At 41.9% G+C, this 27,980-nt stretch overlaps 1 protein-coding gene across 2 annotated transcripts; it reads right to left on the bottom strand.

The window, feature by feature from the left end:
- Positions 1-451: 451 nt before the first annotated feature.
- Positions 452-26,178, bottom strand: FCGR1A (Fc gamma receptor Ia). 2 transcript variants are annotated; one of them, XM_046017956.1, is made up of 8 exons: positions 25,956-26,178; positions 14,284-14,362; positions 10,423-10,524; positions 10,006-10,026; positions 8,969-9,223; positions 3,086-3,337; positions 1,621-1,905; positions 452-872 (listed from the first exon to the last, which is right to left on the bottom strand). In XM_046017956.1, the coding sequence occupies exons 3-8, from the start codon at positions 10,451-10,453 to the stop codon at positions 664-666; spliced, it is 1,053 nt and encodes a 350-aa protein (XP_045873912.1). In that variant the 5' UTR covers positions 10,454-10,524; positions 14,284-14,362; positions 25,956-26,178; the 3' UTR covers positions 452-663. The 2 variants fall into 2 exon arrangements, with proteins under 2 accessions (XP_045873912.1, XP_045873913.1); XM_046017957.1 differs by lacking the exon at positions 8,969-9,223.
- Between the last annotated feature and the right edge of the window lie 1,802 nt (positions 26,179-27,980).

The following is a 27,980-nucleotide window of genomic DNA, read 5'->3' on the forward strand; positions in this document are numbered from 1 at the left end:
AGTCATGCCCCCATCTGCTCTGTAGAGCATCTGCCGTGTTCTCTGCAAGCTGTGTGGATCTTCCCCTGCTTGTGTGCTGGAGAGAGAAGACACCAGATAACCGTGCTGACTCCGGAGATGGGTCAGCGCTCCACCCACAGTCTCTCAGGAGCTGTCTGCAATTTTTCCTTTCCTTCTTTTGGGTCTGCATGCTTTTCTCGTCTCCCTGATCCATTCTCTCTTTATCTGCCTCCTTGTAACCCTCATTCTGTCTCCTTCTCTGTCTTAATTTCTTGTACATAGGCATACACTTACCTTTTCACCCTGTCCCTAAAAATAATAATATTGTTCAAATTACCTAGTAGGATAATCAGGTTAGACTGGACTTTCAAGTTTTTAAGGATTTCTTTAGAGTAGGTCTCACTTCAAATCATCCCTGATGACCCATTTTCCAAGTTTATCTCCACTGAAGTCAGCTCATTTGTTTTATTTCAGAGTTAATCAGATGTCATGGAAATCTCAGTTTTAATGTCTTTAAACTTTGGGGTGTTTGCACCCCAGTGCCTGCACAGAGAAGAAGGGGAGGGACTGTCTGGCTCCGTGGGCACTGGCTGGGCCACTGCTGCAGCCCTCCTTCCAGGGGCTTCTGGTATGTCCTTTCTTGCAGTGCTCTTGTTCATGACATTATGGCTCTTCTAAATACCTCTCTTCTTGAAGGTAGGAGTTTACTCTTTTCTTTTGACCGGAGTCCAAAGAGACTTCTAAATTGCACTTTTTCTTTCTTTCCAGTTCCTTATATATAATCATGCACAAAATGGTGTCCACCAAAAACAGTATTCCCACTGCCAGATAGAAAAGAACGTGAAACCAAACAGGAGGTTGTATCTGGAGGCCTGAAAAAGTGACAAGGGGAAGAAATGCTAGTTAGAATGCAAAGCAATCTGGCTGAGTTATGTCTGGAAGGGAAGGCTGGCTGACACCTGGTAAGCCTGTCCCCAACAGAGACACAGGTAATTTTAGGGGGCAGGAAGGTGCTGCTCCTGGGCTATGTGGTGTACAGTCCAGGGGCAGGCTCTTCATAAGAGCTTAACTGCCAGGGCCTTCAGTGGACTTACTTCCTGGTTTGGGACATAAAGGCTATTTCTCTGCCATTTAATGCTTGAAATGAATTTGGGTTGAAGATAAATTTTTCCCAAAAAGTCTTTGTTTTAGAGCTCACAGTCTCCCTACCTCAGCCAGACAGACACTTGGGCAAGTATTTATGTGCAATCCACAAACTCCCTACCTCACCACTCTACCATGTGAGCTCCTTGAAATAAGAACTGTACCCCCAGTGTCTTCATATCCCCACACCAATGACAGTACACAAGAACTCAATAAATTGATTAGATTTGGGGGGTGGGGAGAAAAGTGAGGGGAAAGAAAGAGAAAATAGGAAATGAAGAAGAAAAGAAGGAAATAAAGGGGGAAAGGAAAAGGAATTTAATGAAGTTCATGAGAATATTGAAGGTACAAATCAAGAGTGTTCATGGGTTTTTCCTGGCTGGGCGATGAAATCCCCTTAAACAGACCTCAGCCCTGAAGGAAAAAAGGGAGCATCTTCTCGATGTGCCTCCTCCTGTCAGTTCCCCTCATTCTCACCAAGCACCTGAAGCTCCAACTCGGGGCTGCGCTTGACCACGCTGCCATCTTCTGTGGTAGCCTCACACCAGTATAAGCCCGAATCTTCTCTCGTAGCAGTTAGTATCTGGTATTCAGAGGCTGTGTTCCTGCTCAGCAGGGTCTTGCTGCCCATGTAGAAGGAGAAGTAAAGCTGCAAACCAGGTCTCTGTAGTAGCAACTTTGTTTCACAGCTCAGGTTGACCAGATGCCCCTCCAGGATGGGTGATGACAAAGATGCTTTTAGCACTGGGGCTGGAAATAGCTCTAAAGAAAAAGTTGATGGGGACAGGGTTGCCTGCTTCAGTGTTAAGGTTTTTGTTGTTGTTGTTGTTGTTTGTTTTTGTTTAACAGGTGATAGACCCTCTTCCTCCTGGGGAAACCTGCCCCTAGAGAATGCATCCATAAGACAACTTTTCCCACTTCCAGCAGAGAGGCATTCCACATAGAAACTCTTATAATGGCCAGCTTCCTTGTTTCCTGCTGTGGCCCTCCACACAGTCCAGGCTTCCCTGAATAGCCATATTATTACGTGACCATGCCTTTTGGTAGTGGTCCATCAGGAGTGGACACTGATCCACACACTAGCCGGGTCACTGATTCATTATTTGTGTTACTACCTCAAAAGATAATCTGGGACAATCCTCTCTTTCCCATTAGGAATGATGAATTCTTTTTCAAACAGAAAAAAATTGCTTGTAGTTAATGAGTACTAAGATGAAAGAACCACAGTCAGGCCCACATGCAAGCTGGAACAGAGAAAGCTGCTTTAGTTAGCAGATGTTCAGAAAGAAGTAGAACTAGAGAGTAGGCCACATTGCCTCTGAGAGATACAAAGTATAAGTAAGTCCTAATGTCTTCATGGCTTCTGTTTCTATGGAGCTTTTTATGAGATTCCATTGAGTTCTTTTCTTATCTTTTTTTTTTTTTAAAGATTTTATTTATTTATTTGACAGATCACAAGTAGGCAGAGAGGCAGGCAGAGAGAGAGGAGGGGAAGCAGGCTCCCTGCTGAGCAGAGAGCCCAATGTGGGGCTCAATCCCAGGACCCTGAGATCATGACCTGAGCTGAAGGCAGAGGCTTAACCCACTGAGCCACTCAGGCACCCCACCCCCCCATTGAGTTCTTTTCTAGTAACTCTCCTACCTCCCACGAGTGAATCTCTGTTCCTTGCAACTAAAATAAATTGATGAAATAGATCCTCACTATGCCCTGGCCTTCATGTTAGCTCCTGGGATTACTGAGGAAGTATTGTGGTTTATGGAAAGAGCAACAGACTGAGGCCCAGATGACCTCAGTTCCAGTCCCAACCTAGCCACTGGTCATTGCATGGCGTTCCATGAAACAGCGACTTCCCCGGGAACTTAAGTCTCTTCACTTGCAAACTTAAGTGATGATTTATGATGGTCCTTAAAACTACAGCTTTATGACTATTCAGATACATACCTTTTACAGTGATATATACTCCTGCTGATTCAAAGCGTTGCTTTCCCATGGCTGAGCAGTGATAGATGCCATTGTGACTCAGGTTGGTTTTCAGAATGGTGAATTCAGAATTCCCAGTAGAAAATTTAAAGACCTTGCCATCTTGGTAGAAAAGCACATTGTATATCGTCTTATTCTTCCATCCATGACACCTCAAGGTCAGAGGTTCCCCTTCCGTGACAACTCTGCTAGACACCTGGAGTAGTAGCCAATCTGGAAATTATAGACCCAAAATGTATCTATACAGTAGCAGAGGTACAAGGAGGCTAGAACTGGGCCCTGGAGGGGCTTATCTTTTTTTTTTTTTCCTTTACAACATTCCAACCTCAGAGCTCTGCTGAGTTTGAGGCCTGTTGCCCATCCCTCAATTATCTTTAGCTCTACTGGGAAGAAAAGTAGTCTTTACTACTTTTATTTTTATTGTTTTTTTTTATTTTTTTACTTTTACTACTTTACTGCACATAGCCCCTCTTATCTTCGATTTCTGATTTCGGAAGTTGGTTGGGATAAGAACAATTTTCTGTATGTGGTAGGCAGTACTCTAAGATGACACCCCCCACCCTCGTGAATCACACCCTTGCATAATCCCCGTGTGTGTGGAACCGGAGACTTGCTTCTAATCAACAGGATATGACAAAGGTTATGGGATGTCTCTGTCATGATGATGTTGCATTATATGACTCTGTCTTAGCTGACTGGCCTGAGAGTCTCCCACTGGCCTTGAAGAAGTGAGCTACTCTGTTGGGAGAGGGCCAAAGGGCAGGGCCTGCCTCCAGGAACCAAGACTGGCCTCCAGCTGACAGCCAGCAAAAAGGCTGGGACCTCAGGCCAACTACATAAGGAACTGAATTCTCAAGTCTACCTATGACCACATGCGCTTGGAAGAACTATAGGAAGGAACCTCTCATACCCTGATTGCGGCCCCTGCAGAGCACCGGTGAAGCTGTGCAGAGACTCCTGACTCATGGAAAGATAACAAATGTTGTTTTAAGCTGCTGTGTTTGTGGTAGTTTGTTACACAGAATAAAAGAAATGAATACACTCCAACTCTTGTTAATGGGATCCCACATACTAAAACAAACACACAGAATAGCAAACATGTCCAGATGATATATACTTCTATTATAATTCTAAATTGACAGGATACACATATGTGCAGATCAGTGATCTAGTTGGTAAAAATGAGCTCCAAGTCCAAGAGGCCCTCCCTTTAGATGTACACCTCTACACATAACTCAAAATGCTTCCTTTTTCTTTCCCTGGGGCAGTGGGTTTGGCTAAATGAGGACCAGGATCTTAAATGACAAAAGAAGAGAAGGGACAATAGTGCTTTTTCCCCCTCCAGAACTTACCTAAGACTGGAAAGCAGGTATTCCAGTACTAGATGGAGCATGATTTTTATAGTTTCGGGTGCTGCCATAGTGTTTCTAAATATAATGAATACTCTTCTCTCCCTTATTCCCATTCACAACCAAGAGATGCTCTACCAAGAGACTACACTACCCAAACACAAACACCTTTGCTTTATACATTACAAACACAGTGGTAGATTTTAACACCCCTCCATCTGAAACGGTCAAAAATACTAGTGATGATACATAAAATATTTGAATGGCACAATTAATAGAGTTGGTTTTGTGGATTTATATAGGATACTTAGCTTAGAGAAGATTCATACTTTCCCAACATACATGCAACAGTTACAAATAGTACGTACTAGGCCACAAGCAATTTTCAATAAATACTAAAGAACTGATATCATATTTAACAAATTCTTACCAAAATGCCATAAAATTAGAAATCAGTAACAAAAGGCCACCTTCCTAAAACACTTCTAAATAATTCACGAGGAAAAAAAATACATACATACTAATGAAAATTAAAAATATTTAGCCTTAAGTGGTAGTGGGAGTATTATACATCAAAATTCACAGGATGCAGCTTTTAGCAGACATTACTGATTTCCTACTCAAAAGCCATTCTCCACCTTCATCATCTTGGAGCAGGAGGGGAATGCTCACTACGCCATATGATTAAGACTTAGGTCCTCAAGCCAGCTGTATTTTTGTGGTCTCAGCACACACATTTAATTGAAGTAACAGAGAGCTACTGTAACTGCTGTTGAATCCTCTACTGCTGGTTAACAATGGCGAAACTTTTTTTTTTTTTAAGATTTTAACTTATTTGATAGCGTAAGCACAAGCAGGGGGAGTGGCAAGCAGAGGGAGAGGGAGAAACAGGCTCCTCCAGGGAGCAGAGAGCCTAACTTGGGGCTCAGTTCCAGGACCTGGGGAGCATGACCTGAGCTAAAAGCAGACATTTAAGTAACTGAGTCATCCAGTCGCCCCTATGGCAAAACATTTTTAAAGATTTTTATTTATTTATTTGACAGATCACAAGTAGTCAGAGAGGCAGGCAGAGAGAGGAGGAGGAAGCAGGCTCCCCGCTGAGCAGAGAGCCCGATGGGGGGCTCGATCCCAGGACCCTGAGACCATGACCTGAGCCAAAGGCAGAGGCTTTAACCCAATGAGCCACCCAGGCGCTCCCATTTTTAAATAAGGGCATAGAGAGCACCAACCCAAAAACCTGATATATTATACTACTGTAAATGTAAGCACTTCTTTCACTGAAAAAAGAAAACAGCATAGATAGCAAAAAGACAAGCCACAGAGTGGAAGATGTTTGCAACACTTGAAAAAGGACTAATTTCTGAAATATAGAGCCCCTACAAGTCCATAAGTAAAGACAATAAAGAAAAACTGGCCAAAAACCTAGACAGATACTTTACAAAAGAGGATATCCAAATGGGTAATAAGTCTGTAAAATGCTTAATGTCATGAGCCTTCAGGAAAATGTAAATTAAAGCTATGTGATAACTATTGCACATGTACCAGAATAGCTAAACTAGAAAGTACAGAAACTAGTGGTTTGTATGACAGTCTAGAACTGTTAAAAACATAAATAAACCCACTGAGTGTTGATGAGGATGAAAAGGAACCAGAACTCTCAAACTCCACTGGTGGGAGTATAATATGGAATAACTGCACTTTGAAGAACTAAAGCTGAACAAATACATGCACATTTTGTGACCCAGCAATTCCACTCCTAGACATATTCCAGCACATATCTACACATATGTACAACAAAAAACATGTATAAATATGTCCACAGTGAATACATTATGTTTATAAAAAAATAATAAAAATTTAAAAAAAAATGTTCACAGGGACGCCTGGGTGGCTCAGTTGGTTAAGCATCTGACTCTCGATTTTGGCTCAGGTTGTGATCTCACTGTCCTGAGATGGAACCCCACGACAGTTTCCACACTCAGCATGGAGTCTGCTTGAGATTCTCTCTCCCTCATGCTCTCTCCCTATCTTTTTTTTTTTTTAATATAAAATATATTCTCAATACATCATCATGCTGGGGCTTCTAGAGTCTGTGCAGGAGTAAAGAAAATGGCCTCTTCCCACCCCTGCTTCATTTTTTGTCACTTGAACCATGAAACACTTTGCTTCTGCTTGAACTACACAAAATTCTTTTTTTTATTTTAAAAGATTTTATTTATTTGACAGAGAGTGGTCACAAGTAGGCAGAGGCAGGCAGATAGAGAGGAGGAAGCAGGCTCCCCACTGAGCAGAGAGCTCGATGTAGGGCTGGATCCCAGGACCCTGAGACCATGACCTGAGCCGAAGGCAGAAACTTTAACCCACTGAGCCACCCAGGCGCCCCGAACTACACAAAATTCTTCAAACAGTTCTGTTTGCGGGGGAGGGGGGGTGTGCTGAGGGGGCAATCAAGCCTCTGCCTTCAGCTCAAGTCAAGATCCTGGGGTCCTGATATTGCTCCAGGGTCTGAGCTCCCTGCTCAGTGGGAAGGCTCCTTCTCGGTCTCCCTCTGTTCATGCCTGCATACTCTCCCTCTCTCAAATAAATAAATTAAAACAAAACAAAAACAGTTCTGACAGCTCCCCTTATATCTGTAGCCTAGGATCTGATTCCCAGAAATCTGAAACTCATGAGGAGTGCCTAGCATTTCCTCTGATAGTCTCAATATTTCCTTGGCTAAAACACATTACCTCCAAAAGCAGTCTAGTCCTTACAAATCTAATTCTGCCTCCAGCATGGATTAACTTTTACATGATCAATTACAATGAAGCTTTAACTTACTGCTTTTGAATAACTAAAGAGCACATCTGAGTGATTTGTACTGAATAATGGAACATTTTACCCTAAAAAGTACTGCAGCTTCCATTTCTTGACAAATAGAAACCTTTTACAGATTTAAGTAGATAGTGGGGTTTTTTCCCCTTGTATTCATCAGTTTAAAATGCTTCATCTCACAGTAATTTCATGTCCAGAATATTATCTTACAGATATATTATGAAATGTGCCCCCGACTATACATAGAGATGTCTATTGCAGCATTGCTTGTAAACACAAAAAATTGGAAATACACTTCAAGTTTACTAATAGGGAGAATGATTAAATCAATCACAGCACATCCATAAGGCAGACATTGAAAGTGCATGGTAGATGTCTATTGATTTAAACAGATCTCCAAGGTATTTTAAGTAATAAAAGCAAGGTATAGAACAGTATACAGAGTATTCTACCAACCACTTTTTTTAAAAGTTCATATATGTATTAGGAGTTTTATTTCTACGGCAGGTGACCGTGGGACTAGGGCTTTGGGGTGGAAGAGAGACGTCTTTGTTCATCATTGTATGCTTCTCTGAATTATTTACTATGTGCAGGCATAATTGTTTTCAACAAAATTAGATCATTTTAGGTTTTTTTTCTAAAGATTTTATTTATTTATTTGACAAATCACAAGGAGGCAGAGAGGCAGGCAGAGAAAGAGGAGGGGAAGCAGGCTCCCTGCTGAGCAGAGAGCCCAATGTGGGCCTCAATCCCAGGACCCTGGGATCATGACCTGAGCCGAAGGCAAAGGCTTTAACCCAATGAGCCACCCAGGTGCCCTCATTTTAGTTTTTTTAAAAAGATCTTATATCTGGGCACCTGGGTGGCTCAGTGTTAAGGTTAAAGCCTCTGCCTTTGGCTCAGGTCATGATCCCAGGGTCCTGGGATCAAGACCCGCATCAGGCTCTCTGCTCCGCAGGGTGCGGGTTTCCTCCTCTCTCTCTCTCTCTGCCTTTCTGCCAACTTGTGATCTCTGTCAAATAAATAAATAGAATCTTTAAAAAATAAAAAAATAGAGGCGCCTGGGTGGCTGAGTGGGTTAAAGCCTCTGCCTTCAGCTCAGGTCATGGTCCCAGGGTCCTGGGATCGAGCCCTGCATCGGGCTCTCTGCTCAGCAGGGAGCCTGCTTCCTTTCCTCTCTCTCTGCCTACCTGTGATCTCTGTCTGTCAAAATAAATAAAATCTTTTTAAAAATTTTTTTAAAAAATAAAAAAGATCTTATTTATTTGAGAGAGAGCATGAGCAGGCAGAGGGAGAGGGAGAAGCAGGCTCCCCACTGAGCAGGGAGCCTGAGGCCTGGCTCGATTCTAGGACCCTGAGATCATGACCTGAGCTGAAGGCAGACACTTACCCAACTGAGCCACCCAGGTGCCCCAAAATTAGATCATTTTAAATAATAAAATTTTGGGTCTGAGTTTTATACTGGATAACCTGCTCACAGCTGTCCCAGTTGGGGTGCTGTTGGGGCAGTTAAAGGACCCTAACATGATATTCTGAGTATCTTGACTTAATTTCATCTAGTAGGCACATAGAGTTGAGACTCATACTCCAATAAATGAAAACACATATCTAGCATGCAAAAAGGAGAAAACACAAGGAACACCTTGTGATTTCCAACTCTCCTGCTCCATGCCATACTTCCCTCTGTGGACTTCCAGCTGTACTGGGTCACTTGGCACTGAGAGACCTGTCTGGCACCTGTATTCACCATTGTCATTGACACTGGCAGCATCAATTCTGTGTATGGGGGTCAAAGTGTGAATGGCTGTGCCATTGAGAAACCACTGTGTAGAGGTGTCCCCAGGTAAATGGGCTCCCTCACACCATAAGTTTACATTTTCCTTTTGGAACACACTGACCCATGGAGGTTGCAAGGTGATCACTGCCTTTGAGGGGTCTGGGGATTTAAAAAAAAAAAAAAAAAAGACCAAATGGAATAAAAGGAGAGTCTGCGCAATTGGTAAAGTTTTCTGGATAGCACAAAGGTAAAAATATATATTTAGATGAGACAGAAAAATAAGCAAATGGGAACCTACAAAAACTAGCTACCGAGAGTATCCAGACCCCGTGCAGAGAGCTCTGTTCATGTTATCAAATCAACATCAGGACGTTGGAACTTAGGGGTTCCTAAGAAACAAATGACTAATTTAGTTTTCACTGTTGGTAAACAAAGAAGCAGGGTTTTAAACCAAGGAAAGTCGACTGGAGCTGGTTGTCTTGCCCCTTGTGCAATATTTTCCCTAAGGGTTAAACTCGGGCCTTAATTAGCATCTGCACTGGAAACCAATACTCAAACTCTCACTTTGAAACCTTCAGTACTGCCTGGTTCTGTCTGAGGAGAAAAAAAAAGTACTTGGTTTTCTTCTCAAGGGGACTGGTTCAAGGAATGTTACAAAACCCCCCAGTGCTACATCTATGGTTTTGCAATTCTGGCCTTTTCCTATTATATACACGTAGGCATTTAGTTCTGAAGTTGGGGCTTTTTTAGGAAATCTTAGAGAGAAACCTTAAAAACCAGGATTTTATCAAAATCATGCTCTGAGTATAGGCGACTTTACATAATTTCTAAATCTTTCTTGTTCTATCCTCTCCCCATACTTTCTTCTTCAGGATAATAAAACTCACCCTTTAGAACAGGAACATGGCAGAGGAAGAGAAACTAAGTTAAAGATTACTCACCCGTTTGCACACCAGCTGGCACTGTAAGAGATCGAAGAACAGAGGCATAAGTTGGTCAGTGGGAGATGACAAGGAAAGGAATCGAGCAGACAAAACTAATGTGGACATAGAGGGGCCAGCTTAGGTCTCTTGATTCTCTCTCTACCCTCTCTCCAAAGCAGGTACTAGTGGTACAATCTATAGATGGTTACTGATAGGGCTTTATTTTGATATGATGCTTCCAGGCTAAATGTTACTACCAAGTCTCTCTTCCCGTGCTTTTGGTATAATGAGCATGAATAAACCATGGAAGCACAGATCCAGTTGTCCCCATATTCATGAGTTCTAGCCTAGGATACCAAAGGAAGACAAAAGGTCTTGAGACCCCATTGCCAGAGCCAGTTCCCCTCTAGCTACTCCCTTCTAAGCCCAACTTACCCCAAAGGAGCAGAGCTGTCAAGAGCCACATGTTACCTCCAAGCTGAAGGGAGTAGTGAAGTCTGTAATGTGCAAGATATTGAAGAGTTTCTGCTGGAGGCTCTGGAGTTGAAATTAGAAAAGAGGAAGGAAATTGCCTCTTCTAACCACTACCACCATGCTCCTTTTTTGGGAAATACATCCTTAATTCTTGCAGCATTCTCTCCCCATTCTCTAACTACTTAGCCTCTCTTCCCCAGTTTGAAACTCTGGGTTTGAGGCTTATGAAACTCTCAGAATTCAAGGGAAAGACTAAAGTTTTTAATTGATATTCTAACTGTATTTTCCCTTTACTAATTCTGTTTCTTGGGGCTAAAATATGGCAAATCCTCATTTCTACAAGTGGTTCAAAGCCTGGCCAGTGCCTCTAAAACTTAATCATTTGAATCCAGATTATTCTATATCAACCTCTACATGACATGGGAGGAATAACTCAATTATAAGAGTTCCTCTACTACAATGAGATCTCTATTCCTTTGAGAATGTATACAGGATCAATGTCCCATTTGGGTTTGTTGTTAAAGCCACCTCCCTGGAAGATACGAATTTGAAGTATTTACCTTGGCTATATCTAAGGAAATTAACTGTTCAAAGTAAATGGTATAGAGAAGAAAAATGACTTATATATGAGTGGAAATATCCCTAAGATGGGATGTCTCTTCATGGACATGCCAGATATTTCTAATGTTTTACTGTTACAACCAGCACTGCAATGAATAGACTTGTACTTAAAAGATTTAAGCACTCAACTTACTATCTCCATAGGACACATTCCTAGAACGAATGTTGCTAGTCCAAGGAGAGGTATGTTTTTTCCTTCAGATAAACGTTTTCAGATTGTCTGTTATCATTATCATCATCATTGCATATATTTGTAGAGTGCTTATTATATGCCAAGCAAATATGCTTGGTATGTCTCTTTTCACTTAACCCTCATAATAAACTATGAGTAGACAGACACTCTTGTTGTCTCCGTTTTGTAAATGAGGAAACTAGACAAAGTGTGAAAGGAATTTAGTAATTTGCCCAAGGTTGTAAAAAGTAGAAGCCAGGTTTAAAACAGGCAGTATGATTTCCTTCACTTCTCACCAAGAGAGTGTAACATTACCCAGCCCATCCCTCACAATTCCTTTGTAGGAAAATAGCTGCTTCTTTGAAAAATGAGTGAATGATCAGGAAAACATGGGGAAATGAATATTGTTGTGGAAGAGGAGTGAAAGGCATCCATGATCTGGAAGGATGAAATACTTTTTTTTTCTAACAAGCATCTGTAGTTTCTAAATGGAGCAAACACTATTAACTAAGGCAGATAGACAAATCTCCAGTATTTAATGATCAATGAAAATCATGATGCCCAGAAGAGCCATAGGAGAATTTACATCTACATATGACATTTATATTTCCACATACTGATATTTTTTTATAAAATCATCATATTCATAAGCTTCATACTTTTAAAATCACTTCACAAATACACTTGTCTCAAAGGGAGATGCAAAGTCTTATTTGCCTATTTTAACTAAAATTTTTCTCTTCTTTACTACAGAAAACAATTTGTGAACAATTATTTTGTATATTTTTTAAGGTAAAATAATTTAGATCTCATACAGAATTGACCAAAAATTTATTTATACACTCTTTACACGTAAAAAGCAGTCAGTAATACTTTATTCTCTAGTTAATTTCTTCTTTAACAAGCATATATTTTAGAAATTATTGAAACCTATCAAGTTTTAAGTACTTGCATATAATTGTCTACAGCACAATTTTGCTTAATATGTTTTGTATACTGTTGTATATCTCTTGAATAGCTGTAATAATACTACCTTTATATATTCACTAATGCTGGAAGTGTTTTTCAAGAGATTCAATAAACTTTATCTGATGTTTTTCTTCAACAGCCATTCATTTTTAAAAGTTCCTGATTGGTTCAATTTCAAGTTTCCATTAGAAATTCAATGAGGGGGCGCCTGGGTGGCTCAGTGGATTAAGCCGCTGCCTTCGGCTCAGGTCATGATCTCAGGGTCCTGGGATCGAGCCCCGCATCGGGCTCTCTGCTCCGCAGGGAGCCTGCTTCCTCCTCTCTCTGTCTGCCTCTCTGCCTACTTGTGATCTCTCTCTGTCAAATAAATAAATAAAATCTTTGAAAAAAAAAAAAAAAGAAATTCAATGAGTTTTTTATCCTTAGTTATTCTTACTACTTGATCTATCAAATCTTTCTCTGCTTCATGTATCCTCAAAATGATTTCATCAACTTAAAAAATTAATTTTCATCCATGACTTTATATTTATGTCATCTTGCCTTTATGGTTAATTTCTGGTGGTATTATAATTTGTCTTTTATAGGTTGTCCCAGTCTGGGATGACCTTGTCCATTTCCTCTTTCTCTAACCCCACTTTGTCATCATGAATATATTCATCAAGTCCTTTGTCTAATTTTCCTATACACCCTTGAGGGTCTTTCCTAAGCTTTTTAGTGATTAAATCAGTGGCTTTACCAAAAGCTCATTGTCATGGAATTCTATGCATAGGATATTTTCTTTTTTTTTAAAGATTTTATTTATTCATTTGACAGAGAGAGAGATCACAAGTAGGCAGAGAGGCAGGCAGAGAGAGAGGAGGAAGCAGGCTCCCTGCGGAGCAGAGAGCCCGATTGGGGGCTCGATCCCAGGACCCTGAGATCATGACCTGAGATCATGACCTGAGATCATGACCTGAGCCGAATGCAGCGGCTTAATCCACTGAGCCACCCAGGCGCCCCTAGGATATTTTCTATAGAAACTCTATTTTATCACTTTTTCCTTCAAACTCTTCCAACTTACAGCTAATCTAAGATGCTGTCTGCATACTATCAATCCTTTCAACATTCCATTGCAAGAGAAAGGACCCCTTTTATGACAACATAAAAAATTTCTAAGAACTTTACTACTGGTGACACAATTCTGACCCTCAATATTCTGATGAATTAATGATGAAAATAATAGTGATTTTTTTTCATAGTGACCTATGAGCAAGGCAGACTAGACTATAGGTAGGGAACTTCACTACAAGTGAAATTGGCAGGTTGAAGAGCATTTTGTAATGCAATACTACTTCTGCTAGAAGCTTCTACTCTAATGATTCAGCTAATGCTTCTGCCTACAGTTCCTCCAGCGGGGTCCAGCGGAGTCCAAATAATAAGTAACCTTCACTTTGTGATCAAAGTTTGTGGGAGTCAAACCAGTTTTTTTGAACTTTGAAAAGCTCTCAGCTCACAGAACTAACTACGAGGGGTGGGTTAGTGTGAATTGATGGACTCTCTAAGATTTTGCGATAAGGGAGTTATTTGAATGAAAATCTTGTACTTTTTAGAAATCAGAAGCAGCACATATAGTAGTCTTAATCCTTGAAGATTTCCATACAGTAACTTTGTTTCTTAGCGTTTTATCCTATTTGGATGAGGTTGACTCTTATCGCAGTCTCCAACTTGTTTTTGCCACCACAATTAGTTTCTCTTCCTCCAATAGCTTCCAGGCTGATTCTCAACAAAAAGTAAAAACAAAACTTACTGGAAAGGCAGGGTAACAAAGTAGACTAATCCATCTAAACAAGGCTGGAACACTCCAGCATTTTACCCAGATGAGAATATCTTGCTATTACCTATCTCAATTTTGTGCATGAGAAATAAAGCTAAAAGAGGTCAAGCACCTTGCTCATAGAAAGTTAATAAATAGTGCAGTGAGACACAAACAAGCTCAGTCTGGTTTTGTGCAGTAGTGATATAATAATGATAAGATTTAGCAAAAATAGAATTATTGTTAAATTGACCCCAAGTATGCTTACCTCTGTACTGTAACTCAGAAATCTTTTCTGAGGGAATCAGCAGCTTTATCCTATGGAAAGGAAGTCAAAGCCAGATGCCCTGTGGGGAAAATTAATTCTTTGCTGTAGAATTGTGCTAGAGATAAAGCATTTATATCTCCTGGCAGTTGGCTAGTGTAAATAATGGATTGGTCTCCAGTATTGGTTTCTGCAGACTGTGGCTGAGAATTCTATTTTTATATATGGTCCAGTCATTGTCCCATGTGCATATTAAGTCCTAATCTAGAATCCACTACAATCACTCCTTTATTCTCATCATTCTCCTGAAACTGCTCTTGTCACGGCTGCCAAAACCTTTTTGCTAAACCTAATGGTCAACTCTTACCCTCATTTAATCTAATCATCAACATTTTACAGCCGATCCTTTCCTCTTCCTGGAAACATTTTCTTCACTTAGTGGGGGAAAAAATAAATTTTGAAATGAAATAAAAATAGCTAAAATTAAGAACTCAATGAAAGAGTTCAATAGGAAAGAAGTCACAGCTGACGAGAAAATAGTAAAACAGAACATGAGGAAAAAGAAAAAATTCAAAATGTAGGACAAGGAAAAAAATGTAATATTAAACACACAAACAAAAAATAGCAAATGGAGTGAGAAAGTGTATCTTACATTTTGGGTAGAGTCTTGGAAGTAGAAGAGAGCGAGAAAACAAGGCAAAAGCAATATTTGAAGAAGTAATATTTGAAAGTTTTCCAGGCAATATCTGGACTCAACAGATTCCAGAAGGCCAACCAATCCCATACTAGGTAAATAAAGCAACATCATTACTAGAAAAATCAGTAAAACTACATAAGATAAAAAACAAAGACAAAAATTGTAAAAACAAAACAAAATAAAAACAAAAACCCCAGAGAAAAAGAAGAGATTACATTCAAATCAACAGTAGTCAGACCACTGACTAACTTCTGAAAAACAAAAATCAAATGCAAATTTTTTCAATGTTCCCAGCGTAACTGCCTCCCATACTTACGTGCTTAAAGAAAGTCTTCAATAATTAGAGTAAAATAAAGGCACTTTCAGAGAAAAAACAAAAACAAAAACGCTAAAACAGTTCTTCCCAAGCAGACTAACACAAAAGAAATTTCTAAATGATGTTTCTCAGGCAGAAGACAAATGATTCCATATGGAAAGACAGGCATGGAAAGATATAAAGAGAAAGGCAGCCATAAATACATGGATAAATCTAACATTGACCATATAAAAATGTATAAATTTATCTTCTGGGGCTTAATACTCAAAACTATAACAAATAACAACTGCATCTATGTAGATGACACTAAATGGAATGAAAATATTCCAAGGTCTCTACAATGTCCAGGATGAGGGCAAATGTAGTAAATATTACTATGCTTCATAAACTAAGGGTTAAAATTAATGAAAAAAGAAAAATTTAAGATTAAGACTAATTTCTTTTTTTTTGACAGACGGAGATCACAAGTAGGCAGAGAGAGAGGAGGAAGCAGGCTCCCTGCTGAGCAGAGAGCCCTACACGGGGCTTGATCCCAGGACCTGGGATCGTGACCTGCCTGGGATCATGACCTGAGCCGAAGGCAGAGGCTTTAACCCACTGGGATGATGACTTGAGCTGAAGGCAGAGGCTTTAACCCACTGAGCCACCCAGGCGCCCCTAGATTAAGACTAATTTTTAAATTAATCACTGAAAGAAAAGAAGCAAAGTGAAATACAATGAAAACCATAGAAGGACAAATGAAAGTAAAGTATATAAAACAATAAGAAAGTTATAGTAGTTTAAAAGATAACTAATTCAAAAAGAGAAAGAAATAAAAACATAAAGGAAGAAAATAGAAAAAGATAGTAGATTTAAAATTAATTATATCAACAATTATTATAAAGGCAAGTAGAACTAATTATTCAATAAAAAATAAATATTGCTAGACTGGATTTAAAAATTAACTATATGCTGTATTCAAGGGACATAACAAAACCATAAAGTGATAGAAAGGTTGAAAACAAAAGAAAAGGAGCACTATTGAAAACATTAACCAAAAGATAGCTACATTAATAGACTTTAAGGCAAAAAGCATGACTTCAGTATATGTCTCTACTGGAATATAACCATCCATTTTTAATTGCCTTTTCTGCTAGTTGGTTATCATGGGTAATGATGTATAAATTAATCTCCAAGAGCCATTTTGTTAGACAAAAAGCTTTGATACTTTCTTCTTTACCCTTCAACTATAATGAACAAATAAATCTTTAAAGATACCTTATTTTTAAATTTGTGTGTGATTACTGTCATATTATAATTTAGGAGGATTCCCTAGCCACAGCCTGCACTCTAGTCAGAACTTCTACCCTAGATGAATCCTAGGTTATTAAGTGCCTGGTGTCAAGGGAGACTGCAAAAAAGAACCGCAAGAAAGCACCCAGGCACGGGGCTGGATAGATGGTGGTGCCAGATCCCTTGCCTGCCTTGCCCAGCTTTCTGCTGCATTTTTGTCTCTGTCTCCCATAGTGTATCAAATGCTCATCAAAGTGTTTCCTCTCATGCCAACTGCTTTCCTGATCACAGGGCCAACAGTGGGAAGTATTTGGTCCAGAACAGTCTTCCACTACCCCCACTGAACTTCCAACATTGTCCCCCAACCCTCACCCCTTAATTTTGTTTCCTCAGAACACCAAAACTGGTGATGGCCATTCCTCTGTCCTTGTTGGGGTATCCCCTAATTTATTGTGTTTCCTAAGTGTGTAGCAAAGAAGCAGATGTTGTATACTCTCCTGCACTTTCAGCCTTCTGGAGTTGGCATTTTGGACAGAGTAGAGATAAGGTAGACATGCTTCGGCTTTGGCAGTTATCACATTATCACTTGATGTAGTCGCATTTGTGAAGAGTGGCCATGTGATCAGTCAAATCAGTTAGGGAGTTCAGCTATTAACTGAGTGGTCAACAATTAAAACCAACCGGCTTTTGATTGGCTTTAGAACTTCCTAGCACTTCTCCCACACTTCAGTTTCTCTCTTGTTCTGAACAGTTTTCATTCTACATTTGCTATGCCCACCTAAGTCAGAAAGTCTGAATACTCCTCTATTTGTAAAGTACCTGTAGCTGTCTGATAGGCTTTTTCTGATAGAAAAGGCAAATACTTAGCATTCAAAAGAACAACTGACTTCTCAGACATTAGGTTTCCTGAAGTTAACTTACTGTATGATTTTGACCATTCATGGTAAAATGACCTGTACAGGGCCCCATAGAGAGAAATTCTCTATGGCCAGGTTTCTCAACTTTCTGGTCCAATGTAATACATAGGTGGTTCAAGAAAAGTTAATGAAATGGCAACCTAAAGGAGAGGATGAGACATTCTTTATGTTCCTTGAGTCTCCTTCCAGGGATATATATACGTGTATCACGACAACAGAAAATCAGAATCAGGAATGACAAGGAAGGGAAATCTTCTGGCCTTTATCCACAAGTAATTCCCAAGAGAGAAAAACACATACTGAAATTATTCTTCATATTCTAAAATACTTATCTGTTAGTAGGTATTGTCATGATATCAGAAGTTTTGCACATGAGTATGGCAAGAATATCAGTTCCAAATGTTAAATACATGTCCCCAGCAACATACAAGAACTTACTTTGCATCTTAGAGGAATAGTTGTGCAACTCATGCCAAGCACTAATCCTTCCATGATCATAGCCCTGTCCTAGTCCCAAGGCTGTGCAGGCACACTCTTTAATCATTTTTATTTTCCAAACACTGCCCAGTTTATTCTTTCTCTCCCTCTCCTCAACTGACTGCAGTGTTGCCGCTGTCTGTTGGATCTTTGCATAGACCAGATTTGCCCTTGTAATAAAGTCTCAAGAAGAGGTAGTAAATGAAGTTACTGTGGTGGAGAAAAAAGAAGAAAAACAGTTACATGTATGGGCCTGCAACCAAACCTGGGACAGTCAGGTGGGAGGTGAGATGCTTGCTACTGAAACACCGGTATTCTTAGGTTAAGGTGTCCTTCAGCTTCTAACATACCCAAATACTTCGCGAGGTTGCTTCTCTCAAAACCCACAGCAGGCCCAAACACTTCATCTGCTGGGCTTCACAGAAATGGAGCTACCTGTCCATACAGGCACTCAGTGACTACACAGATCCCAGCTATATTAAGCAGCCCACTCTGGAGCCTAATCTGGGATGGAAGAGAACCTCTGGTGGGATCTGCTCCTTTGAAAGGGTACAAATTCTCAGCTGAAGAATCCCAAACTGTCCCTGTGTGGAAACCTCTGTGCTCCTAGGACACCTCTGAAGCTCGACTATGAAGAATTCCCATAAAACCAAATTTCAGAATATATTCTCCAAGGAGCTTCCTATGGGGCTTTTTGGTGCCCTTTATCCCGGCTGTCAGGAAACTGACTTGGTGAAACTGAAAATTTAGTAACTCAGGTTTACCAGCACAGTGACTCATTTTGTTCTTGCTTCCGTATTACCAATCCCTTTCAGAGACTCGTACTTCTCCAATTTGTATATGTGTTTCAAGCCAACACAATCCTGAACCCACTAGCTCTATGAGTCATCCACTGCAGTTCTTTCCCAACACTTTCTCTGGCTCCCATGACCATGGGAGGAAGGATTGCTGTTGGTTAGCTACTGTGGTGGCAGACATGGATTTAGGCAATAGGTATATCCAGTTTTACACCATGGAATGATCAGTCAGAATGCACTGTGGCAAATGGATTGAAGTAGACTAGACTGGCTGTAAGAGGACCAGTTTTTTATCTACTTATATTAATGGAAGTAAGAGGTGATAGATGGAACAAAAGACCTCTTATGTTAATATTTCAACAATAAAGTATTTCTTTAAAATAGTCTACTTGTCATACAGCTAGTAAATCAAAGCTTATTAATTTGGGAAATTAGATTCTCCCAAACACTGATTGCAAACTTAATCTTTTTGCCTTATATCCATTCAAATGTTTTATACACATTAAAAAACCAGATGCATTCTAAGGTTACAAGATTGATCATTACTCTTTTACCAAAAAAAAAAAAAAAAAAAAATTAAAAGCTACAAAGGACTAACTCCATAGACTAGAATTTATTTCTTCATTATATCAATCTTGATTCTGTTCTTTCCCCTCTTTTCCATCTGATACTAATTCTGGTTCCAATTCTTATTTCTTCCCTGGATTAGAATTTTACTCACCTAACCTACAAGTTAGGTTACTTTCCCAGAACACTAAGACAACAGTTTGAGGTTGACAACTGAAGATTTAGGAAGAGAAACATGGAACCTAGATGAATTTCTTATGTTTGTCTATAGGCGTCTGTTATGCAGGTGGAAAGAGCCCCTTTCAGAATTAAGAGTTTGAGCAGACAAATCAAATATTATTTTTATATGTATAGTTTTGCCTAGTATAAGTTTTCTATAAAAACCTTTGGTTTGGGTGCTTTTATTAGGTATTAGCCAGCACTCCAAAAAGCCGGTTTTGGAACTACTGTCAACTTGTTCTGGATACCCCTAGATTTCACCGATAGCACACCACAGAAATAGGCATTGGTAGTTCAACAGTAGAATTCTTGCCTCTCATGGGGGAGACCGGGGTTCGATTCCTGGCCAATGCAGTGGACTTTTCTTCATTTCTCTGAGGTTTTCATATTTTTATCCCACAAAATTATACTGCGTAGGCAAATAGCGTCATTTAGAAGTTTTGGTTGCTATTGCTGCAGTGCTTGCATTGAGCAACCACCGTCTTTGAAAAGGGGAGTGTTTCCGGGAGGTCTGCAATTTAGACTGCTTGGACTTAAGGCCACAGTTACTTTCAGTCTTTCCCCTGCAGGACCCACGGAACCCAAAGGGCCACCAGGTCACTGAGGCCCGTGCTGGACCTGGGGTCGGCCGCTCGGAGCGGCCGTCTCACCCCGGAGCGAGGGCAGCGACGGGAAGGTCGCCGGAGGGGAGCCGCCGCGGGGCCCGGCAGACACCCCAGTGGCCGGGCAGGCATCGGCGGGCGGAGGAAGGCGCAGGCTGGTGGACGCCAGAGGAGCTGCGGCCAGAGGCTCCTCGCTCGCGCCGCCGCACCGCACATCCGCAACCGAGTCGGTTCGCGCGGCCGGTCGCCGCCATCTGCGCTCCTCCCGCCGGCCCATCGCGGTTCCGGGGAAGGACGCCGCGTGCCGGGCGACGCGCCTCAACAGGTGTGGGCCGGAAGAAGAAGAGTATACTTATCGAAAGGGAAGGAGAACTAAAGACTCCGGAACCGTGGACCCGGGTTTGTTCTCTAGCTCCTGGGCGCTCCTTGGGAAGGATTCCGATTAGAGGGTAGTAGGGACGTGACTGCGTTATACACTGCGGGTGATTAACTTTCATCTAAGAATAGCTTAAAATTTAAGTTTTTTAAGCCTATTTTCAAGTCACCAACATTTTCGCTTTTTAACAATTTATTCATGTCCAAGGGCTTTCTTATTCTGGCATTATGTCTTTCTACATTTTACTGTAACCTGATGGTTATTCTTTTTTAAGTCCTTACCTGTCAAGACTGTGTTGAAATCATCAGGGTTGTTACTATTTTAACTTGTTTGGGAATCCCTGTATTTGCTGAATAAACATTGTAATGTGATACATAATTTCTCATTTTTTAAGATTTTTCTCTAAACAGGAGTCAGGCTGTAGAGAGAACAATCTAGGGGCCTTGATCTTATTATAAAAAGGAAAATGATACACTACTTAGGTGAGGAGGCACACTGATAGGACTCATCAGGTACCAGGGATTGACCCTGGATGATCAACTTGAAAACAATACCATAGTAAAGCTATTAGACTTTAAAGGTAAAGAAAACATCTTCAGGTTCTCCAGGTAAAACTATGAAATAGGTTACAAACTCAACAGAATCAGATGACCACTAACACAGAAAGCAAGGCAACAGTGAAGCAGCATTTTCAAGAAACTTACATAAAGAAAGTACAAATCACAGATATTATATTCAGCCAACCTCCTTTTTAGTGATCAAGTATAGGAGAATGACTCTGCTATGGCACTCTGGTGACCTTGTACTTCTCCACATGGGCCACACAGGCAAGGTTCAACTGTTGTTCGACCCAATTCTTGGCTGAATACCCCTGTGGAACATGTAAAGATAGGCAGTCTTGTGAGTTGCTATTGTATGGATACTGTATGGATTACTCTCTTGCGGTAGACTGCCTGTCCTGCCTGGGGCAGGCTACAAGGAGGCGCTCTCTCACCTGTCTCCCTGGTTCTGGTGAGACTTAGAAATCTCCACCTTGTCTCTACCCCCGAGGATGTGACTACAAGCTATCAAATGACTAGGCAGCAATATGAAATTGGCTCCTTCATGACAGAGCAAGCCACCATTTGTGTTTTCTTGTCATCTGATCCCTCCAGTGTGGTGTCATTCTATAGGGTTACGGATGTGGGGAGCTGACAACATGCTACACTTGCTTATGCTGTGTATATAAGTAATAACTACCTCAGTTCATTTGAGATTGTCTCCTTACTAGACAGGCACACCTAGCAGCTACTACTATACTACTGCCTAGGGACCACTATACTGCTTGACAAAGGAGATATTCAATGTGGGGCTGGTAAGGTCACAGTACTTTCTCAGAGACAAGATAGCAGGGAGTGCATGGGCCAGTTAGGGGATATGAGAAAGCTTCTCAGGATGATCTCCCCTAAGTGGTGGTTATGAGCCAGGGGAGTAAGGGCCTTTTGACTGTCTGTGTGTTCATGGTCAACTGGAGGTTCAGCAGTGACAAGGAAGGATGGAAAGCAGGCACCTAAATGGTGCTTTAGCTGTTACTAAAAGTTCACTGAGACTGAGTGGATGACCTCTTAAAAGCAAAAACAACTACATGGCTGTGCTTACTGTAGGGGTGCTGCTCCATCCACGGCCCCCAGTTCATCCCTCTCGTCCCCTTATCCTGACCTCAGGTAATAAGATTCCCCACTGCTCCAGTGGGCCTCACAGTCTAGTCACACCTCCTTGCTCTCCCTGAGCCCTTTGTCAAGGAGATAAAATGGTCTCCTAGCTGCTGTGTAACCTGCAAGTGTTCAAGCACAAGTGTTCAACTCCTTGGTCTGTGTTCCTGTAAGAGAGTATAAATTCCACTGACAAACTGTGGGTTAAACTTGTGGTAAAGAGAAAGAGAAGTTAAAGTTAAGAAAAAGGCCTCTGTGCCAAATTAATGTACAGTTGTTAAAATGTATAACTGAAAACAATGAGTTGCATACTTATACTATGAATGCTCTTAAAGTATTAGAGGAGATTAGCAGATTCTTCTGTTCAGGGCACTGACATGCATAAAGTGCTAATGGGACAAACTCCCCTGTCAATTGCCACCAACGGATGGCTCAAAATTTAGCCTGAGTGCATAAGCCCTCTGATGTCCAAAGTCCGACTGTATAAATAATGTCCTATTGATTCGCAAGTCAAAAATTTTAATCTCAACAGCTCTGACTACAGTGTTAACAGATCTCTGCCAGCAAGAGTGACTGATAAACCTCACCAGTTTTCAGGAGCTTGCTTGCCAAGTAAAGTTTCTTGGGACTATGTAGATAAATCCTTCTAGCAGCCAAAAGGAAACAAACAAACAAAAAAAAACCTGTTTTTTCTCACAAAGAACTCTGTATTTCTGATACAGAAGCTACCACTGCATGCTAAACTTGTAAGTTCTTCCAAAGTTTGACCTGTTTGTTTTACAGCAAAAATTGTTCTTCCACTGTCTTCTGGCCTCCATACTTTTTTTGTTTTTAAGATTTTATTTATTTATTTGACAGACATAGATCACAAGTAGGCAGAGAGGCAGGCAGAGAGAGGGCAGGGGGAGAAGCAGGCTCCCTGCTGAGCAGAGAGCCCCATGCGGGGCTCCATCCCAGGACCCTGGAATCATGACTTGAGCTGAAGGCAGAGGCTTTAACCCACTGAGCCACCCAGGTGCCCCATGGCCTCCATACTTTTTGATGAGAAATCTACATTATGGTTTAAAGTCTGAAAAGTACAGAATAACATTAAAATAATAATCTCCATTGCCTCCAAACTGAACTGTCCAAAATAAAGCATTTAAAATACAGTGAGTATAATTTCAAAAATGGTGGAATTTGAGCACTAACTGGTGGTGTTTGGCCAGAGGACCAAAGAATTCCCAAATCTCATTCTCCCAATAACCTAGGTTCCCTGGTGGGTGTGAGGGTTCCTGAGGGAGATATACATACCAAGAAAAGTGGCAACATCTATATATTCACAATTTGTTATTGGTAGGGCTTGTGTCACAGTAGAGGGAAGCCTAGGAAACCAGTCAGTTAAAGGTCTTAGAGGGTTTTCCTTCTGTCTAAGCACAAAACCACCTTAACCAAACTTCCCCAAATGAATCCAATGGTACAAGTTCTTTGAGCAGAGAGTGCCAGGAAAAAAAGGCAGATTGATGCAGGATTAGAAGCTCCCCTTGTCACCAGCCAGGCTGACAGTTTTGATGGTCAGGTAGAAAAGGGGTAGCAGAACCCACACCCTTTCGTATGATGTTTTATTATAGTGTGTCTTCAACCATTAGAAAAGGAAGCCCAGGGGTGCCTGGGTGGCTCAGTGGGTTAAAGCCTCTGCCTTCGGCTCAGGTCATGATCCCAGGGTTCTGGGATCGAGCCCCCGCATCAGGCTCTCTGCTCTGCGGACAGCCTGCTTCCTCCTCTCTCTCTCTCTGCCTGCCTCTCTGCCTACTTGTGATCTCTGTCTGTCAAATAAATAAATAAATAATCTTTAAAAAAAAAAAAAAAGAAAAGAAAAGGAAGCCCAGTATCTATCCTGGTATGTGAAGAATGTGAAAAGTGTTCGCTCCTCCATTGGAAATTAAGGGTCGGGAAGGAGGAAAGCAAGTAAATTCCCCTTTTCTACACGAATATTTCCCTTTGCTTTTCTGATCTCATTCCAAATAACAATAGGAGAGATAGATTAGGTAAGTCCTTCAAAAAGCCATTTTCCCCCATGGTCATTCCTGCGTATCATACTGGGTCAGGAAATGGGCAACAACTGACCAAGGGAGGCCATTTTACTATTACAGCATAGTCCTCTAAAGTATGTGAGAACACGGCATAAATTCAGTTAATCTCAGGGCTACACTAAGAGGTTACAACACCTTCCTATTATACTTCATTTTTGGAATCATAAATAGCTGCAGTACGATATGTATTGCTGCATCGCTGAACACAGCTTGTCAGGTAATGTTATACAGTGTGCAACACATGACAGCATAAGCCAACTATATCAGTGTGGATAATGTAAGATGTGAAATTTTATTATTAAATCTTATTATTATTATTATTATTATATTATTAACTTCTTATTATCACTAAATTTCCTTTAGAAAGAAATAAAAATATAGAAAAATTACTGATCCAATAAAGCAAATTCCCTCCACTAATGTTCTCTTCAAAACAGATAAAGTGGAGGCCCCTGGTTGGCTCAGCCAGAAAAGTAAGCGACTCTTGATCTCCAGGTCCTCAGTTTGAACCCTACACTGTGTGTCAAATTTACTAAAAATAAACAAACAGAAAGGATGAATACTTACCATTTACATCGACATGGATGGAACTGGAGGGTGTTATATTGAGCAAAATAAGTCAATCAGAGAAAGACAATTATTGATTTCACTCATATGTGGAACATAAGAAACAGCGAAGAGCATCATAGGGAAAGGGAGGGAAAACTTTGTGGGAAGTCATGAGAGAGGGAAACAAACCATGAGAGACTCTTAACTATAGGAAACAAACTGAGAGTTGCTGGAGGGGATGTGGGGGGGGCACTCAAAGGCTATGGGAAAATTAACTATGAAGAGGTTGGTTGGTGGTAAATAAAGTTTGAGATTATATTTAAAACACAGATAATTTATAGTGTTAGTTTTAAATGGGGGGTGGGGGGAATAAAGTATCATACAAGTTGAGGCATATAATTGGTGCTTATAGGTTGGTGGGTAGTATATAGGAGAGATTGAAAGTCTCCATTTCACTTAGCAGTTCTACTTTCTGGAATGTAGCCTCAATAAATAGTGAACTCTATTTTCCTGCCAGTCTTGGGAACGAGAAAAACAAACCAAACCAAACCAATGCAAAACGCACAGAGATCCGCACACACAATGGGACAACCACCCATTCCCTGACCGGGAATCGAACCCTAGCCACTAGACCACCAGGGAACCACAAGCCCAGTTTTCTTTAAAAAAATCCTCTGAGAGGAGCTGGACCTTGCCTGATCTCTCTAGAAAAGCCTCCTGGGTCTGCCTTTACCTTGCCTCCCGCTCTTGTAAGGAATTCTCCCCTAAAGCCATTCTCTCCCTGCTTTCTCAAAAAAAGAGCCCCACAAGAAAGACCGAGAGCTCGGCGGGACAGCAGACGCGCCCCAAGCCCCCCCAGGTCCACAAGTCCCCGCACTAACCCCCGCCTGGCCGCCGCTCAGAGCCGCTCCGGGGACGCGCCTTCGTGAGGCGGCCGCGCGCCAACACCAAGTCGCAAAGAGAACGCGCGAGCGCCAGGCGCTCGGCGTGAAACCCCTGGAGTCCCCGGGCACGCAGCAACCCAAGCGGCGCGGACCGAGACCGTTTTCCAGAAGCTTCGGCGGCCCCGAACTGGACCCCGGACCCCCGCCCCCGAACCCGGCGCCCTGCGCTTCCCCGCTACCTTAGCGGGTGCTCGGCCAGAACAGCCCTTTTCGACGCCAGCCTTTCTCCCGCGCCACACAGCCGCTCCGTCCGAAGGCGCGTTCCTTGTCTCGTCGGCCGGGGTCTTGGAGCCACACGCTCTTCTCCGGGCCGCCCGCCTGTGGCCAAAGACTCCCGATACCGGCTGATACCGTAGAAGGACTACGCTCGGGCCCTGGGCTAGGCCGCCGCGGAGCCTCTTCCTGAGCTCTGCGGTTCAACGAGCCTCTTCCCGGCCGGGCCTCGAGGGGCAGGGCCCGGCCCGGCCGGCCCCCCGCCCCCCTGGCGCAGCACCTCTAGCGGGTCGGAGGCCCGCACCACTGCGTGCCACCCGCGCGCCAGCTCCGGACAGCGTCGATGAAATAGGTACGACTGGCGATGCGCAGGTGCGCCACGCGCGCAGTGGCGAACTCGCGGGCCCCGCGCCGGCTACTCTCGCGGCCCCGCAGTCCGCACCCGCGGGCCCTAACGTCCGGGCCAGAGCTGCCAGGACGCCCCGGCGGGAGGGACCCAGAGGACAAGGACAGCCACCCCTTTCGGTCCTGTCTGATATTAGGTTCCCAGAACGCTCTGGAAGAGACAGAACGGGAGAGGTGAAACAGAGCCGAGGGAAAGAAGAACTCCGTGCGATTTTCCGCATGAAGATGAAATCGGGGTCCGGTCGCGGGTGACGGTGAGTGGAGTCCCCCTCTCCAGTGGGAGCCAAAGCCTTGGCCTGTAAGCAGCCCCTTTTCCTTTTGGCATTTGAATGTCTCCCCCCTTGGGCTTTCTGTGGATTCCAAGGATGCAACTGGTAGATTTATTTTTAATGCACTTACTTGAAGTAAGAGTACTTTAAAATCTCTTAACAAAAGACACGGTTTCTGGTAGGTTTTTGTTTTTTAATGGTTTAGGACTGAGCAACTTTTTTTTTTTATATATATTTTTTATTTATTTGAGAGAGACAGTGAGAGAAACGAGGTCAGAGAGAGAAGCAGACTCCCTGTGGAGCTGGGAGCCCGATGCGGGACTCGATCCCGGCACTCCGGCCCGGCACTCCGGGATCATGACCTGAGCCGAAGGCAGTGGTCCAACCAACTGAGCCACCCAGGCGTCCCTCTGGTAGGTTTTGAATGAGGTCTTCCAGGTGTGTGGGGAACTAGAGAAAGCGGCTACAGCTGAGAACCACACACACCCAAGAACTGCACTTTGGCCAGGTGGGTTTGTCTCTTAGGCTGGGCCAATGTTATTTTAAATGCATCTTTGGTTGAGTTTAAGATAAATTTAGGACGTTTGTGAGGAATAGTTTAATTTTCATAGGCTTAATTTAAATGCACATTTTAAAAGTTATATAACAAGCACATGAAGCCTGCCAGTTTTACAAAAATGGGAAAGAAATTATGTATAAATGGGAAAGCATCATAAAATGGCCTGTATTTAATGGCCAGTATTTAGTGGTTGTTTCCACTAAAGTTTTTTCGCCCCTTGGATAGGTAACCTCCAACTTCTTTTTCTATAAAACCTGACAATCACTGCAAGAACCAAAATTCGACTTTCTAGTTCCAACCTACTCTTCCTTACACCTTTTCTCAGCATCTCTCCCTAATCTTTTCTAATGCAATTTTTTAAAAAGTCAATTTTTACATAGCCTCCAATTTCAACCTCACAGTCAACAACTATCAGTCCAGTTAATTAGAGGCCCTCCTGGGAATTTGATCTCCCCACAAAGAATAGAGAATTCCAAACCAAACATTTATTTATGGTCATAAATAATAGAAAAGTTTGTTCTAGCCAGACACCTGGAAAATGAACTTTTTTCAGTAAGAATCTAGATTCATGGTTGAGTGTTGCAGACATTTTGTCTCTAAAGGTAACTGGAGATTTATTTTTTCTGGGAGCTGCAATAGAGGATCTTTGGCAAAGGGAGCAGACATAATATGTGAGGACCCATGTCTTACAATGAAATGAGAGAAGTTAAGTGACTGCAGATTTTTATTTGTGTGGTGGCTACTTTGTTATGTGCACA

The sequence above is a fragment of the Meles meles genome, chromosome 1 (genome assembly GCF_922984935.1).
Source record: "Meles meles chromosome 1, mMelMel3.1 paternal haplotype, whole genome shotgun sequence".
Taxonomy (NCBI): Eukaryota; Metazoa; Chordata; class Mammalia; order Carnivora; family Mustelidae; genus Meles; species Meles meles.

Excerpts from the sequence above, each read along its gene's own strand:
- FCGR1A (XM_046017956.1), bottom strand. The coding sequence starts at position 10,453 with ATGTGGCTCTTGACAGCTCTGCTCCTTTGGG. Across the intron at positions 3,338-8,968 it reads ACAGCTGGAAGTCCACAGAG|ATTGGCTACTACTCCAGGTG; the intron begins GGAAGTATGGCA and ends TATAATTTCCAG. Across the intron at positions 1,906-3,085 it reads AGTATATATCACTGTAAAAG|AGCTATTTCCAGCCCCAGTG; the intron begins GTATGTATCTGA and ends CTTTTTCTTTAG.